The sequence below is a fragment of the Alosa pseudoharengus genome, unplaced genomic scaffold (genome assembly GCF_046254945.1).
Source record: "Alosa pseudoharengus isolate Yale_2024_CS ecotype anadromous, Long Island Sound unplaced genomic scaffold, YU_APseudo_1.1 YU_APseudo_1.1_scf_7, whole genome shotgun sequence".
Taxonomy (NCBI): domain Eukaryota; kingdom Metazoa; phylum Chordata; class Actinopteri; order Clupeiformes; family Clupeidae; genus Alosa; species Alosa pseudoharengus.
In genome coordinates, this window is record NW_027468859.1 from 40896390 (window position 1) to 40914119 (window position 17730).

General features: G+C 41.0%; 1 protein-coding gene across 1 annotated transcript in view; it reads left to right on the top strand.

The window, feature by feature from the left end:
- The window catches only part of ncoa1 (nuclear receptor coactivator 1), a 189332-nt gene that overhangs the window by 138746 nt on the left and 32856 nt on the right, over positions 1–17730 (top strand). The window contains exon 14 of the mRNA XM_076272387.1: positions 8069–8237. Within this exon, the coding sequence (XP_076128502.1) occupies positions 8069–8237 (169 nt within the window). The remainder of the gene's footprint in view (positions 1–8068; positions 8238–17730) is intronic.

Genomic DNA, 17730 nt, shown 5'->3' on the forward strand with positions numbered 1-17730 from the left:
GTGATTGGCCCTATCGAAGTTTAATTTTTCCAGCTCGCAAGCCAACGGAGAGTTGCTAGACTAGCCCGGGCAGCAAATTAAAGGGTGCGTTTATATTTCTAGGCTAATAAACCCCACTACTGCTTCCGTGAACTCATTGATGTTATCTTCAGAGCTACATCTTAACACATCCCAGTCCACAATGCTCAGCGCATCCTGGAGAGTGATCTCAGACTCCTCTGACCAGAGTGTGATTTCACACATGGCTGGAGGCTCACTTTTCAGTTTTTGTCGGTATTTGGGCTTGAGAAATATTGCAGCATGATCTGATTTGTTGAAAGGGGCAAGTGACTTGGCTTTGTATCCATCTTTGAACAAGGTGTGACAATGATCAAGAGTCCCCTACCCTCTGGTGTGACACATTAGTGATGATAATAATTTGGCATGACATTCTTGAGACACAGCTGCAATCAGGTTGTCATTCTGTTGCTTACTGATCATACAACTCCATCAGTGCTGTGTCAGTGTCTACTTGAAAGGAGGGATAGACGAGAAGGATGGCTTCCCTTTATAAGGTGCTGACGAATCACAGTTTGACAGTGACCATGACTATACCTAATTTGATTGGTTGATCATGTTATTTACATGTTGCTTTAGTGATAAGGTTTCCAACTCAGGCTGGGGGCCACTTGGAGACGTCGGGAGTGTAAACGGGAGATGACAGCACATCAAGAATGAACAAGACCGTAAAACAATTAAATAAAATGTTTTATTTACTTTAACAGTGATTGTCATACGAGATAGGGGAAGCCTGGCTTCCCTTGGCTTCCGGGAGAAAACACCACTGCCAGCTTGTTTTCCAAAGATTGGACATTAGCTATCAGGACACTTGGCAACGATGGGTGGTGGGCCCAAGCTCTTGAGCCTGTTCCGGACTCCGGCTCGCTTTCCACATTGTTTTGTCCTCCTGCATCTTTTGAAGTTGGTACGGTCATCGGCATTCCGGAGAATCTCACTCGGCCAGATTGATTCTGTGATGAAGTTGTCCAAAAGTCTGTTATTTTTTCAGAAAACCAAAGTCAATCAATGTCTGTCGACTATATGTTACACGACCCAAATAAAATAGTGAAAAGAATAAAAAATATAAAATAATAGCAGTTTAGTAGGAACCAGCAGAAAGGCATCCGAAAGCGGCAGCACCATAGCAACAAGCAAAATTTAGCTGAAAACGAAGTAATTAGCTCAAATATTATATTGAACTGCATGCAACTCACTCCAGCAACATTAACATATTGTACGATAATGGAGTTTTGCTTTGGAATTAAAATAGCCCCACATCATCACATACCCTTCACCGAGATTGGCATGGCGTACTCTCCATAAGATCATCTCTCAATGCAAATCAAACCAGCTATTAGGCTAACTGAAATAAAACCATGCCAATTTCTAGGTATGGTGAAGGGTATGCGATGATGTGGGGCTATTTTAATTCCAAAGGCCAGGGGAACTTTATCGGGATGCATAGTATCCTGGATCCATGAAGTAACTGGCCTTTAAAAATAAAAATCTGCCTGCCTCTATGGGCATTTAACATAGGGGTATGTATATTTATTAGCACCTGTATTTTAACGAAAGAATTTCAATTTCAATTTAATTTCACTTACATTGCGCCAAAACATTACACATGTCTCACGTGACCTCACGCGTGAATCACACGTATTTTATTTATATTTCCCCAGTGAAGCTGCAATGACCCAAACAACCACCAGGTTGCACTTGTGAGCAGGGTTAGAAACGTCGGCTTTTGCCGCTCCAAGGCTGTCAGGTTAATTTATATAGCGCATTTCATACACAGAGGTCAATCAATGTGCTTTACATAAACAAAAGCAAACAGTAATAACACATAAAAGCATAAAAGGGCAATAGTGAAAGAATAGTTTAAAAGGTAAAGATCATAATAATAAAAAATGTAAATAAATAAAAGAAAACCTAAAAACGCACAAGGTAAAATAATTTAAAAATAAAGAATAATTAAAAAGACAAAATAAAAGACACAAGGTAGAATAATTTTCAAGGCAGATTCAGAATTTGTAACTCAGTGCAGTTTCTAAGAACAGTTTGGTCTTAAGTCTAGATTTAAAACTGGCTACAGTTGGGGCCTTTTTAATGTCATCCGAAAGTTGGTTCCAGAGCTGAGCCGCATAGCAGCTAAAAGCTGCTTCAACATGTTTAGTTTTAACAGCAGGTTTTACTACCAGGTTTTTCTCCTGAGACCTGAGAGGTCTGGAGGTATTAAGGTCCTGCTCCATTTAGCGATTTATAAACAAGCAGTAGTGATTTCTGTGAAGCAGCTGTAATTCTGTGACTTACTGGAAGTCAGTGCAGGGACTTAAGAATTGGAGTAATGTGGTCAGTACTTTTAGTTTTTTGTGAGAACCCTAGCTGCCGCATTTTGTATCGCCTGATGCAGTCTGATAGTCTTTTTAGGAAGGCCTGTGAAAGTCCATTGTCCATTGCAGTAGTCAACCTTGCTGGAGATAAATGCATGAATGAGTTTTTTTTTTTAAATCATCTTTTGACATCAGCCCTCTAAGTTTGGCAATATTTTTGAGGTGGTAAAAGCTGATTTAGTTATTGCTTTCATGTGGCTGTTGAAATTTAGATCAGAGATGGGACCAAGTCACACATGTGCAAGTCTCAAGTAAGTCTCAAGTCTTAACCTTCAAGTCTCAAGTAAGTCCCAAAAATGTTTTTCTTGGGCAAGTCAAGTCAAGTCACAGGCTATGTCAAGTCAAGTCCTGTAGTAGGTCAAGTCCAAGTCAAGTCACCTTATTATTGTAATTTTACCTGCAAAATCTGATCTTTTTCTATGAACATATCTTAAAAACAATTTTGGCAGATGAGTGAATCAATGAAGAGCCAAACCAACATTATAGACTTTAAAGCTCAATGTCTCTCTCTTTTATTATAATTTTCCCTTTGGCTCAGGCATAAGGTAGTGCCTGGTGTCAGATTTTTAGCATGATAAATGCAAATGACTGAAGTTACCACTCACTGTCAATGACATGTGCAGAGTAGGCTATCCTAACCCCAAGGTAAAATGTGATATACCCCCCCTGATTTATCCTTTTTATGGCCATTCGAACATGTTGTAGATTTTTATTCACATAATTACTAGGTTGTTGCCTTTTCTATCCAGTAGGTGGCAGTCCAGGATAAGAAATGGAGCAGTTCAAGTTTGAGTAAAAAAACTAAACAGTAGTAGCCTAGAAATCTAGACGCACCCTAGCGGCAGGAAATTAATTTGCTCAGCATGTACGTCTAGTATCAAACCATAGGAATTTCTATTGGCTGACGTCGTGGACTTCATCCAATCACAGCGCTCTATTTTGTTAGAGAGTCTTAAGGCGGGCTTAACAGGATAACGACAGTCCTGCGACGGTGAACAACAAGGAAGGTGGCTATGGCGAACGAAGAGCGGTTGTTTGAATCGGCGTTGGCGTCAACTTTGGAGGAGTTGGACTTGTGCTTTTCTTTGAAAGTAGAGCAACACAATGCACTTAAGTCATTCCTTTCGAAGAAGGATGTATTTGCCGTTTTGCCGACCGGATACGGATATGGTCGTAGCGCTGGCCTATTGCATGCCTAGGCAGTTTGAAAGACAATTCTCTGCCCGCCCCTTGGATTAAGCAGGTGAATGATTCGATTCCAGACTATACACTTCAATGATATAGGATGGCCCGCCAGGCTAAAACAGTAGGAAACAAGACAAAGAAAAGCAGCATAGCCTACAAGGGCAAACGGAAATGTAATGTGTGAAGTTACTGGAATGGAAATAAATGTAACCACCGTCAACATACTTTTGAAGTCATTTTGTTTCAAGTGTGCAACAAAAGCAACGAAAGCGATGACCCTAGGTACCCCTCCGGCTGACATGTTGATGTGATATTTGTATATCTAAGTGGGCGTGGTGTACGTAAGGTACGAGAGGGCATGACAGATGATAGTGTCGTGCTCCAGTCATGACAACGCTATTACGCTCCAGCTGGGTAATCAACTTTATTTTTTTCAATAATTTATATATTTTATATTCAAACTTAAAACATGACGTGAATAACACTCAAGTCATTGTGTCTCAAGTCAAGTCCCGAGTCTTTAACTTCCAAGTCTGAGTCAAGTCTCAAGAATTTAATTTTAGTCAAGTCACGAGTCGTAAATATAGCGACTCAAGTCACAAGTCCCCATATCTGATTTAGATCACTGTCAATTAATACACCAAGATTTTAAACAGTATCCATGAGTTTTTTTATTGCTTTCAACCCTTTTGTGTCAAGGAGAGTGGCAACCCTACAGTAAGTCTTTCCTCCTTTTTACCAAATATAATTACTTAAGTTTTTTGTTTGTTCAGCTGAAGAAAATGTTGAGATATCCAGGTGTTGATTTGTTCTATACACTGACATAGATTCAAGGGGACCATAGTCATTTGGTGACATAGCTAAGTAAGGGATAACGACTGCCGAGGTGTCCTGTTATTCGGAATTAATGGACGAGGGCGAGGGGCATAGAACTCCCCGACGCGCAGCTGTGGGGAGTTGCCTCCGCCCGAGTCCATTAATTCCGTATAACTGGACACACCTCGAAGGCCGTTATCCCGCTTATCACCCGGTTGCCATTGTAAAGCAAATTAAAAGCCACCCCGCCAGCCAATCAGAAGAGTATTTCTTTTCTCCGGGTGATAAGTAAATTTGTGTGTCATCTGCATAGCTATGATATGAAATCAAATATTTTGGATGATTTGTCCAAGTGGGAGCATATAGAGGTTGAATAATAGTGGCCCCAAGATCGACCACTGGGGAACACCACAGGTCAGGGACGTTGGTGTAGAGGTACAGTTTCCAATGGCAACAAAGAAACTCCTTTCTTGTAGATATGATTTGAGCCAGTTGATAATTATGCTTGTAAATCCAGACCCTTTGTGATAACAAGGTCGAGGGTATGGCCGAGAGAGTGTGTTGGCACCTGTACATGCTGTGTTAGGGAGAAAGTATTGATTAGTGCAATTATTCCTTGGCATAACCTTGGCCGTTCAGGATTATCCACATGCAAGTTTAGATCCCCTGATATATAATAAGACTGTCAAACTCTATGCAAATGACTGATAGCAATTCACCTAACTCTTCAAGAAAGACTAGCTGAATGTTTTGGAGGCCTGTAAATAGTCACTAATAAAATCTGAGGAGAAGACTTAATGCATGTACACAGATATTCTAATGAAGTAAAGTCACCGAATGATGACTTATTGCACTGAAAAGACCTCTTGAAAATTGTGGCTATCCCCCCACCTCTTTTATTAGCTCTGGTAGCACTCAAATAACTGAAATTGGGGGAGCTGATTCGATGAGAGTAGTAGCACTGTTTGCTTGATCTAACCATGTTAAAAGTAAAAATCAAGGCGCGCCAGTTTGCTACAGTATGACCATATATTTAGCCTACCCAACGTTTTTTCAGTTGTTTCCACAATATTACCTCCTGATAAGCTTTCATTTCGATGGCTGATAGGCCTACAGTACATCTCCTGCGACAGCAAACTGAAAATCTTCAGTTTTTAATATAGCCTACCGATACGCTGATGCAAACGACGCGCAGTCTCACGATAAAACTTGTTTGTTATTTTATGAAGAGGCATCTGGCTGTTTTGTTTATGTTTGTTTTGCTTTCATTAATGGTTTAGCTCATGAGGTCACGACAGGGACGTTGGAATTATTTTCTGAGAGGGGTTGTGGATGATGTGAGCGGGAGTCCGGGGGTTTCTCCCCAGGAAAAATAAATACATTTTGACTGCTAAAAACACCATTTACACACAGTTTTCGGAGGGACAGAAATACCAACAGAGAAAGCAGTGCCCGTCTTCTGTCTGAACATTACCTACCTGCAATAAGCTATCACTTCACTGCTTGACACTACCCCACATGAAGAAATTTTGCACGTTAACAATGGAGAGAACCTTTCAGAAATTATTTATTGTGCGAATGGGTTACCAAAACCATAGCTTTTGGTGAACGGAGATACAGATCATCACCCTAATTCATTTGTTTGCACAACAGCCCGTTCTTCAGCGAGAGTGAAATTAATATTTTAAAAGCTGTGTCATCACCATAGGCTATTTGCTACGATATTTGCTACTATAGGCCTACAACAGTCTACTATTTATTTGGGCTGCGCAAAGCAGACTTTATTTGGGGCAGGCTTGTAATGAAGACAGGCCTTTATTTCTGTGTTTTATTGTGAAGCATCTGTTTTGTTTGGAGCGGCATACTGGCGGTAGGCTATCAAAAGCATACGATTTTCAGTTTGGTTTGGGATTTATTTTGCTTTTGGACTGTTTGATTATATTGCTAAATGTTGGGACTGATAGACACTGAAGTCTGGGGGCCTACTGGTTAGGGGTTCGGGCTTGTAACCGAAGGGCTGCCGGTTCGATCCCCGTCCAGTAGGAAAAATGTGGGTGAGGGAAGTGGTTGAACACTGCTCTCCTATGCCCACATCCACGGCTGAAGTGCCCTTGAGCAAGGCACCTAATCCCTCACTGCTCCCCGAGCGCAGCTGTAGCAGGCAGCTCACTGCGTCAGGATTAGTGTGTGCTTGACCTCACTGTGTGTTCACTGTGTGCTGAGTGTGTTTCACTAATTCACAAATTGGGATAAATGCAGAGACCAAATTTCCCTCACGGGATCAAAAGAGTATATACTTATACTTAAGTTTCATGTAGTTGAAAGAGTGTTGGAATTTCCACCCGCTGTGTTTATTGCGAGACAGGCAGTCGCTTTCAGTCATTGAACGTGCGCTGCTGTAATGGAAACCTTATTGTGTAGCCAAGTAGGCCTAGGTTAGCCTAAATTGAGTTATTTTTTAATTATGCATGATTTACTTTTTTATTAAATTTGTAGGCTGGAATGCCTCGCGGCAACAATTGTGTTTAAATGTAGTAGCCCAAGCGACTAGTAGCTTGAAAGCGACATGTTGAGACCCATTAGGACAACGACTTTTCTTTGGCAACAGTAGGCTATTAAGCCAACCAACAATATAAACTATTAAGAAGAGCTCTTTAATTTCATTGAGTTAAATCAAAACAATGTTTTTTAGATAGTCATAGGCTACTTGTAGGCAATTATTATTCCGGCAATAATTTGAGGATTTACAGGTAGGCCTATATAATCGCGCTATCCATCATCGTTCGCCAAACATTTTAATTCAAAATTGTAAATCTTACACAAAAGTATAAAACTTCATTCACAATATTATATATTGTATACTGTTTATTAAAATCGCACACATTAATTCACTGTTCTTATTTCTAAATATGTGTATAGTGTTGTATAGTTTGTATACTGTTTGTTAAAATGGTGGAGTCTTTAGTGTAGCCTTTCGCACAAACAGTACCATTGCAGTGTAGTAGCAGTGACATTATAAGAGTAGTAAAAATAAGTGTATGTGCGGGATAGTACAAAGAGCAGCAGAATATGGCTATGAATAAGTGTCATTACAGTATGTACATTTATAAATATAAACAGAACAATATGGGTGTAGATATGTTTTAAACATGGGTTTGAGGAGTACAAAACTAACATGTTTCCTGTCAGAGTGTATACTTAAATGTAAAAAATGGGGAAAAGCCCATTTTGATATGGTGTAGTGGGGAAAAAATCCTAGTTTGACTGAAATTACATGGAATGATCCTGATGTGCCTTGTAATTTTCACATTTTTTTTATGGTGGTGGCACCAAAATTATTCTACTAAAGCTTCCTAAATGGTCAGTAGCGGCTTTGCATCGTTCTGTCAGTAAATTGGAAGGAGAGGGTCCTAAAACAAAAGCAGGCTAGGATGTGATGGGTGTTTTCTAAAAAACTTTTATTTTTTATATTAAAATTAATTTTAAGATCACATTGAGATAGACGAAACTTGTGTTGGGGTGGTTCTGACACCCCCATGACAAATGCCATCTCTATTACTATCACTACTATTATTACTATCTCATGCTTGATATGAAAATAAAAATATCTTACTGTCAATTTTTCCTTGGTAATATAGGCAGTGTGTTCCTTGCCCAATGGATGAGATGCTCTGCCCTCCTACAACCCCAGAGGGCCGCAATGATGAGAAGGCCTTGCTGGAGCAGCTGGTATCTGTCTTGAGTGGCACAGATGAGAGTGAACTTGCAGAGTTGGACCGCGCACTTGGCATTGACAAGCTGGTTCAGGTGAGGACCAGTACAATACAGGAAAATGGTACCGGAAACTTTAGTGTTTGAAAAGATTTCTTATATTTTTGTGAAGGTGTTAAACTCTAACTTCAAGTGTTTATACCCCTAAGAAAAATGAACAGAATGTTGGATAATTTAACTTCATTATAATGGCTACTTTGGTTAAAAAACCAACATGTTTCTCCATGTTGAATACATGTTGAATGAAAAGCCCTGAAGAAGACCAAGTTGTTGGTCAAAACATGTTGGCTTTTTAATCAATGTAGCCGTTATAATAAAGGCTTTTTAAACTAATCCTTCCTCATACGTAACCTCCTTGGGAATGCCTGAATTGTTCTTTATATGATCATGAATTGATTTGTTTCTAGCCTGTAACAATTTTATATCTGAAACCACCATGCCATTGGAATAATGGCTAATGCCAATTGAAACCATCAATCCACAGAGACAGAGTATAGAGAACTGGTGAACAGCTTTGTGCCGTGGTGTGGAAACAATTACCTCCTCTTAAATGTGGCAAAGGAGATGGTAGTAGACTTTAGGAGGCAAACAAAGTCAGGGACGGCGCTAGGGTGTTCCTTGCTGTTGCTATAGCAACACCAAGATTTGGCTTAGCAACACCTAAGCAACACGAAGGCTACCAGAGTTTTGTTTTTGTTAAGAATGAAAGAAATTATGAAATGAAAAAGTGAATGATACAGTATTATAAATATAATGATAGAACATTTGGTTTGTAGCCTAAGAAAGTCATAAACGTTTGGCTGAAGGTAGCCTATATTTGACAGGATTTATTTATGGTTGTATAGCCTTTTGTCAGCTGAGTTAGCCAAATATATGCTAGGCCAGCAAAAATGGGGGGGGGAACAATTGTCTTTATTACACCATAACTTAAGGAAGAATTTTATCTTAACGGAAAAAAATCCCACAAATGACTGAGTAGATAACTTAATATTGAGGTGCTAGCCTAGTTCAGAGTAAGTTACATCGTGCCCTTTGGCACGTAATACAGGAAAATCCCTGACACTAGTTAAACAATGTTGTTCACATTTATGTTGACACTTGGTTCACACTGGGTTATGTTCACACTTGCTTGCTTTCAGTCATGTTTCAGTTCGAAAAAACCAAAGGCAGCTAAAGGCAGTTGATTTTTTGTCTTGAATTTGTCTTTTATTGCCATAATAATGTGAGTTAATCTAGAGTTGACATGAGCTAACATGCTAGTTTTTCTAGCAACTATAATAAGCAGACACACTGACTAGAAACTTTGGGACATGTCCAGTTTTATGTTACGAATGACTGGCAATACAGTTTAACTCACTGTGCTCAAAATTGATCATAATAAGTTTCACCGTTAGTATCTCCACTCTTGCCAGTTGTTATGGGATATGCACATCTCTCTAGTCGGTTTGTAATTGGTCAGCTGGCCATTTTATCCTGAGAGTTGTTATTTCTGTACCAAGTTGTTATGTTCCCAGAAATAGCAGACTATATTGTGGCATAGTACAAGGGCTTCTGCAGCTCTGTGGATATTCTAAAATTCTTCAGCCTTCTGAGGGGATACAGGCGCTGTCTTACCTTTTTCTCTTGGTTTGAGATATGTGATGTTCATGAAAGTTCCTCAGAGATGTTTACCCCAAGGTATCTGAAGCTGCCCACTCTCTAAAATAATAAATGATTGGTATTGTACACTGGAGCCTCTTCTGGGTTGCCAGATGTACAGTAATGAAGACTTAGCTAACGTTAGTTGACCTGCAGCTGCTTTAACGTTTCTCCAACCATGACCCAGCTACACATTATGGAAACAGTGAAAACAAAAAATACCTCTCTAACCAACGTAACATATTTAGCTGAAGTAAGTGATTCAGATGAAGTTTAGCCTAGGCTACCTGTTGTGGAGAAATATGGCCAGCTCTGCGTCAGACTTGATATTCTCCATTTGACGAAGACGTCACCATCTCAGGAAGCTCCTCCGATGTCCACTTAATTTGTTTCTTGTTTTAATTTTGGAAATTTGCCTGCCTCTCGTAGGCGTTCATGACTACAATTGACAGCAAGTTGACAGTTGGCCTTTGCTAATTTGGCAACACAAATAGGAGGACACGTTATTAATACGCTATTCTAGAATTAATCGTTCAAAACAAATGAAAATTCCAAGAGATTCCGCCACGTAACTCTTTTTTTTTCATGGGTTTTACGGGGATTTACGGGTTATAGTAATGTTGTCAAATAAGCCATTACTTCAATTCATCGTGTTTCCTTACTCTCTGACAACATAATGGTGATCATTTTTGGAATGGTTACAGTTTATTTTCCATTATTTCCTACATACTGGTCCTTTAATTGATTTATGACAGGTGACACAATTGCTTAAGCCTTTTCTGGCTTTTCTTATACATTAGATATCAAGGCTAACTGTTAACTGGTCTTAAAATGTTTAGTCACTGTGCCAGATTTAATGTGTGGGCTGGGCCGTTTAAGTTTTGAAAATAGGCAACTGACACCTTGAGAAATGCCTGATAAGGCACAGACATCTTCCTTCCTTCCTTGCTTTACTTGCTTTACTTATGTGTTGCTGCTAATTAGGCACCATGACACTATTTTGTCTCTGGTAGGATATTTTACACACTGTTTCAGTCATTTCTATACGGAGCCCGTGAGGTGACATGAAAAAAAAAAAATTGAGAAAAGGTATGTACTTGGGACAAACACTGACTAGGTTTGCGAGATCTTGAGTTTGTTTTGCGAAATCTCGAGTTTCTTTTGCGAGATCTTGACTTTCTTTTGCGAGATTTCTTTTGCGAGATCTTGACTTTCTTTTGCGAGATCTCAAGTTTCTTTTGCGAGATATTGACTTTCTTTTGCGAGATCTCTATGTTTCTTTTGCGAGATCTTGACTTTCTTTTGCGAGTCTCGCAAATCCATCAATGCATTATGAGAACCACTAGAAATGTTCCGGAGAGCTTTAGCCACTGGAATTAGTAGTGATGTAGTACTCGAGTCCGGTCTCGGACTCGAGTCCGGTCTCGAGACCAATTTCTGCTTTCTCGGTCTCGTCTCGGACTCGTTCCTTCAAAGACTCGGTCTTGACTCGGTCTCGGACCACAGTGGGAGGTGAAGGACTCGTAATTTCAGACCGAGTCCTCGAGACCAACGCATTTTTTATGTTCATCTAAAAAAACAGACAACACATAACAACAACAATAATAAAATGCAATGTTGACCGGCATTATTTGAAAATGACATCCCATGGTGCAATGCAAAGATACTGCCGTCAGAGCCGTTTATTTATCTCTATGGCTCTGCTGCCGGTGTCTGTAGGTCTGTAGGTCAGCATAGTCCATATTAAGACGTTAAGACTGCTCCTCTAAACAATTCCCAATCTAGCTTAGTCTGTAGGCCTAACTGTTAATTATTAACTGGGGTGATATTAAATTATGAATATTAAAACGTAATTTTTTTTATGGTCTTGGTCTCGACTCGGTCTCGACTCCTAAAGGACTCGGTCTCGACTCGGACTTGCTTCCTCAAAGACTCGGTCTTGACTCGGACTCGACTGTATTTGAAAACCAACAGACTCGGTCTCGACTCGGTCTCGACCCTTCAAAGACTCGGTCTTGACTCGGACTCGGCATAGGCGGTCTCGTCCCCATCACTAGGAATTAGGTTGCAGTTCCTTATTTTGGCATCTGCGTTGGTCTGAGGTTGCGTTCCACACTAACTGACGAGCCAACCTAGTCAGGGTGCTAGATTGAAAAAAGCCGAGGGGGGGGGGGGGGGGTGCGTCATCGCTCCTACACATCACTCCATCCTAAACCTCGATTTCAATAGTCAATTTGATTTTAGAGGCTTTAAAAATATAAAGTTTCGTTTCCCTTTCTTTAACTTGTTTAGCTGTATTCTCCAGTGCAGTGAACAAGCCGCTGCATTCTGCAGTGAGTCAAGACCAGAAGTTAACGTTACCGGCACACACGCACAGTGATAGTCTTTTGATTTTAGACAGGGCCGGTTCTACATTATTCTGTGCCGGGGAGCAACACGCCCACGACCGCAACAGCCATTATGGTCTAGGTATACGCATGCAGCACAGGCGAGCACAGGCTACCAGGAGAAACATCAACCAATTCAGATCAATTAGTTAAAATAATATAGATGAACCATACAATTGCAAGCGACCATGCCACAGCGGGCTACTGTATTAACCCATTTACTCCTAAAATGCCTGCTAAAAACGCCTATAGAATCCTATGGCATTCTAGACTAAATAACCTTATTTCCTGAGGGTTTTCTGAAAACATACTAAAAATTGTAAGCGTCTACTAAAATGTAATATCTAAGCCTCTGTAGCACCTAAAAACATGAAATAAAAAGCATGCTGCGCTACGCAGCATCCAGCGGGAGGGTCAATGTTGCGCTACGCAGCATCCATCGGGAAGGTCAATGTTGCGTCATGCAGCATCCAGCGCGAATGGGTTAATGTCATCATTGTCCTACCGTATCCTCGAACTCGTCTATTGCCCGAATGTGAAGCCAAGAACCATAGGCCTATACCTTCTTTGCGTTCTGTCCCTCCTTTTTTGTATTTTCTATCCTCTGTTTATGTTCTTTTTTCTGGCTACCAAATTTGTTTACAGCCATTTTCCCACTAGTTTTGCCTACCAAGCATACGCGTAGCCACGGCCAGGCCTGTCTACTTGTCAGTCTTGCCCGTCCAATTAGGCTTTCCTTCGTTTACGTTCACCATCTAAAAAAGACGCGCAAGTCAACACTGCGCTGATAGTTCAAGAATCAGTAAAATCACGTAGGCTACAGCCGGCAGCTCCGTAATTGTCAGGTGTGATGAAATGCGTTCATATTCCACTTTTTATGTCATAAACGCTGCATGCCTATGAAAAGGCTTTGCAGTAGGATTGTCCGATGGTCAAGCTGTTGCTTCAATTTGTGTTTTAATTTATGCAACGCACCGATGCTGGGTTCATGCAGTTTTGCGCAAGTTTAAAATGTTTAGCCGACAGCATAATGTGTCATTTTTGTACAATAAGTTCCACTTTTCATGTCATGAATGTAACATGCCTATGATAAGGCTTTGAAGTTGTCCAATATGGTCAATCAATTGTGTTTCATGTGACGCACCGAAGCTACATTCATGCATTGTTTTGCTCCAGTTGGAAATGTTTTTGCGTAATTTGTCAGCTATGATCAAATACCTTCAATAAATTCCACATAAATATAACATGCCTATGATTAATGTTTGTATGGCCACCCATTTGAAAATTTCTGGCTACGCTACCGAGAACAGAATCTCTCAATCTCACATCTTGACAGGTCACGTCTAACGTAGCCTACTCCGCACGGGGGAGGGGTAGCCTAACTTTTGATACATTTTTTTAAATAAATCGTTATCAGCCAATAGGGAAACTGTCAGAAACAACAAGCAACAACGCTTTAAGCTGGTAAGTGAGACACATCGATGAATGCACACTTAATGCAGAATCACCACAGAAAGCGTTTATTTGATTATTTAGTTTTTCTGCCCCCTCCCCCCACCCCCCTCCCCTCCAGACCGGGCCCGGTGCTGTTGCTCCCGTTGCTTCCCGTTGCGTCTCTTTCAGTGATTTCGCCGACAATGACACTGCAGCCTGGCCTGCATTTATGCGCGAAGCCCGTTAGTTTTGCTGTTGTTCGCCGCATGCTGGCAAAACAAGGCACTGCAACGTAATTTCAGTGACTGAAGCTCTCCAGAACGTTTGTGGTTCTGCATTGATGGATTTGGGAGATCTCGCAAAACAAACTCAATATCTCGCAAAACAAACTCGAGATCTCGCAAAAGAAAGTCAATATCTCGCAAAAGAAACTCGAGATCTCGCAAAACAAACTCAATATCTCGCAAAAGAAAGTCAATATCTCGCAAAAGAAACTCGAGATCTCGCAAAAGAAACTCGAGATCTCGCAAAACAAACTCAAGATCTCGCAAACCTAGTCAATGTTTGTCCCAAGTACATACCTTTTCTCAGTATTTTTTTTTTTTACCTTCGTTTTTTTTTTCATGTCACCTCACGGGCTCCGTATTTCTAAAAGGTGATCAGATAGGAAAATTCTGTCCACATTATAACGGGGAAATACAAACTGAAGTTTTCCTAAATTTACCCTATAAGCGGCCTGGGGAACACTGCATTGGGAGGTGACTTACCAGTAACAGACTTTTGAATAATATCCATCAAGAAAGGTTCATTGGAACAATAAATACTGTTATTAACCAGTTATCTAAAATTGAAAAAAAGAGTTCTCACCTCATGACGAACAACAAGTTGTGTGACCCAAGGAATGTTACTGTTCTTTCACGGTCCACGGTCACCTTACCGGGAAAATCTGACCGTCATGTGTTGACCCTTCTACCTGCCTCTGAGTTAACATCTGCAATTGTCCAAGTGATCTCACTGCATGAAAAGTGCAATTTTCGTCAGTATGAGGCATGTAGATTGTCGTGGAAGTTCAGGTTAATGGCTGTTCACGGCAATTTGCAGACAACGCCAAAAACTACCATGAATTGTCAGAAATTGACGTGTGCCTTGCTTGGCAGTCGGCCCCCAATGACCCCCCTCCTCCTAATTCTAGTGGAGGCTTTAACATGTAAATGAAAATGCTGTGAGCTATACAAATGCAAATCAGGGTAGCAGGGGGAGTGCACTGTGCATGGTGGCATGACTGTGGCCTTTGGTCTTGCTTAAACAGTGGATAGATGATAACACAACTCCCAGCAATACGCTCAACAGGCAGAAATGATGCTGGGTATGACATGTCTGTTCCCTGCAAGCTCCAATAATGTAACCTGACTTAAAACAGTCGATAGACTCAAGTTTAGATTCAGATTTTCCCTTCACACCAACACAATGAGAATATATATATATATATATATATATATAATATAATATATATGGTATATATATATAAATAGCTCCCCAGTAGTAGACTATTTACACAGTCCAAAACATTCTCAGTCCATACGCCACAGCAGAGAGAACGTCACTTCAATAAACTAAGTCCAACCGTTACGCCCCTACACCAGCAGGGGAGACACTTCCTCTAGTGAGCAGTGGAAGACCCGCCCGTCGCGCTTCCACCAGAACAGCGGATAGGATAAACAACAGTCAGTGTGTGGCTTGCCGTAGTGTGCGGCGGCAAATTCAGAACAGAAAGGCTAGGCTACTGTTTGGTTAGGCTACTACTTCACGTTACTTTGACGTGAATGTGGTTTAATAAACAACGCGGCCGCGCTCGTCAGCGCTCATTCCTTCTAGAAGAGGGGACCTTTAAACGAGCATTTCCTTTTGCTTGGAAGAATGGTGAGCGTTGGATCATCTAGTGCCAGACGAGTGGTTACTTGTCTCGCCAGGAGAATGGACATCAGCTGGAAATCAGAGCCAGCCGTAGCCTACCAGGGTTTACTCGGAGACACGTAGGCGCTACAAACCGGAGCAATGGTAAGATTTAAAGAATAGACTATGCTTTCATTCTGAGGTAGGCTATAAGGAAATAGATACCAATAGATACCAATCTTAACTGTACATTTTGTTTTCACAGACTAAGTTTGCCTCTTGATGAGGCCGTGACCTCCTCTTTGCTCGGAGCTGTCTGCAAGTCATTTAAGCAGTTTGGTAAACTCCAGGTTGCTGTCCATAGAGGACAGGTTGGCTGCTCTGGAGTCGAAAAACTGTGCGGGAGAGACTAACTCTAAGAAGAGAAGACGGGTGCACAATCCCAAGCTTGCGGTAAGAATATGTTCGATGACTGCTAGCTAAGCTAAAAGTACCCTAGCCTAAAACCAAAGCTAAGAATAGCCTAGTAACCTTGCAAAAGAATAAGTGAGCAGAACCAGTGTAAGTTTCTTTATTAAAGTGTATTTTTTGAGTCGAGCGAGAAGAAAGAGGGTAAGATTTTTTTTTGGTGACTATTTTTCAGGTGCATTGATAGATTTGTCGTGTCCATACGCAGTGCATCGCACAGTACTGATTGTCTTTATTAATTGTGTTTTACAGCTGCTGGAATCGAGACAGAGTGTGCTAGCAGAGGACGAGGTGGAACTTTTGAAGTCGCCACCTTAGACCTGATGTCAGATGAAGACGCTGTTGTTGGCTGGGTGTCTGAATGGATTGTATGATCGCCGTCCTTTCGTAGCCCGGAGCTCTCTGAACTCTGTGCCACACTGCAGTCCTGGTTAGAGGCGACTCCGAAGTACAAAGCCACGCACCATAGACGTCTGCAAAACGGGTCTGCCTCAGAAAGAGCCGCCAGTTACTTAAAGCCCCCAGGCGGCAAACAGCCAGTTCATGGAGTTGTAGCTTTTGGGCTGCTCGTGAGCTACCCATATGTTGTGTGGGCAGATCCTCGCTTTGTACATAGTTGTGTGTTTGTTTTAACTCATTGAATGCCAAGCTGTTTTCGGGAGCTTTGTCCTAGAGTGCCAGCAATCTAGACCATTGTTGATGATTTTTGTACAGCCACAGCATATTCTGTGTTATAGCTATGAACACATACAATGGCTCGATTAAAAGGTGAGACTTTAAGCTCTCGGTGGGTGCAAACCGTGTATTTCTACACGCCTCTGTTCCTGAGAAATCCCAAGCTAAACAGTGGCTAGTTTTCTTGTGTTGCCCGTTACTTACTTGTGTAAACTTTCCGGGAAGTGATCAGCGAGACCTGGCGAGACTGCCACCTAGTGATAGACCCACGAAAATGGCCTGGTTTTGACCTGACGTGCATGCGTCACTGATTCGACCCAAAGCGGCAACCGAGTTATGATAAAATGTCCAGATTGTGCGTTTTCATGAGTTTTCGATCATCATATATTTCATTTCCATTCATCACAGAGTTCCCAAAATCACATATAAGGTGTGTTAGAGTGTCTAGTTTCGTAATTTTAAAAAAAAGCTAAAAACGTAATATTACGTTTTTGGCTCTAAACGCATGGGAAGGAAAAACGTAATATTACGTTTTTGGCACTCAATGAGTTAATAAAGCTCTTTCTTTGCATAAACATGTTCCTGGCAAATGTTCCTTTCCTCTATAAATTCATTCATGTCCTTGATGGTAATAATAGTGTAGCCTACATAGGATAACAATGACATAACATATAATATGAATATATATTCATTCATATATATATATACATTATTATTTATTATTTATTAAAGTTTACCAACGTGCTATTATATCTTTAACACTCCACAGAATTCTCACATTGAGTGACTGATAACTTAAACAACCATAGCCTACCATTCACTTGGCGTTGTGCATAACCGGCATTGTCTGTAGGAACAAAAACAAACAAGCGATCAAGAGCTCCCCGCACCTAACTCATCCAACCCCTAAATAAACTATACCTGCGTCTTCTCACTCCCCCCGACTGAGATTTTTAGTCACTATACCGCTGGAAGCTACTATCCGGCCTATCCTTGCTGTCTCCTCAGCCCAGGGTTTAGCACGCCAACCCCCC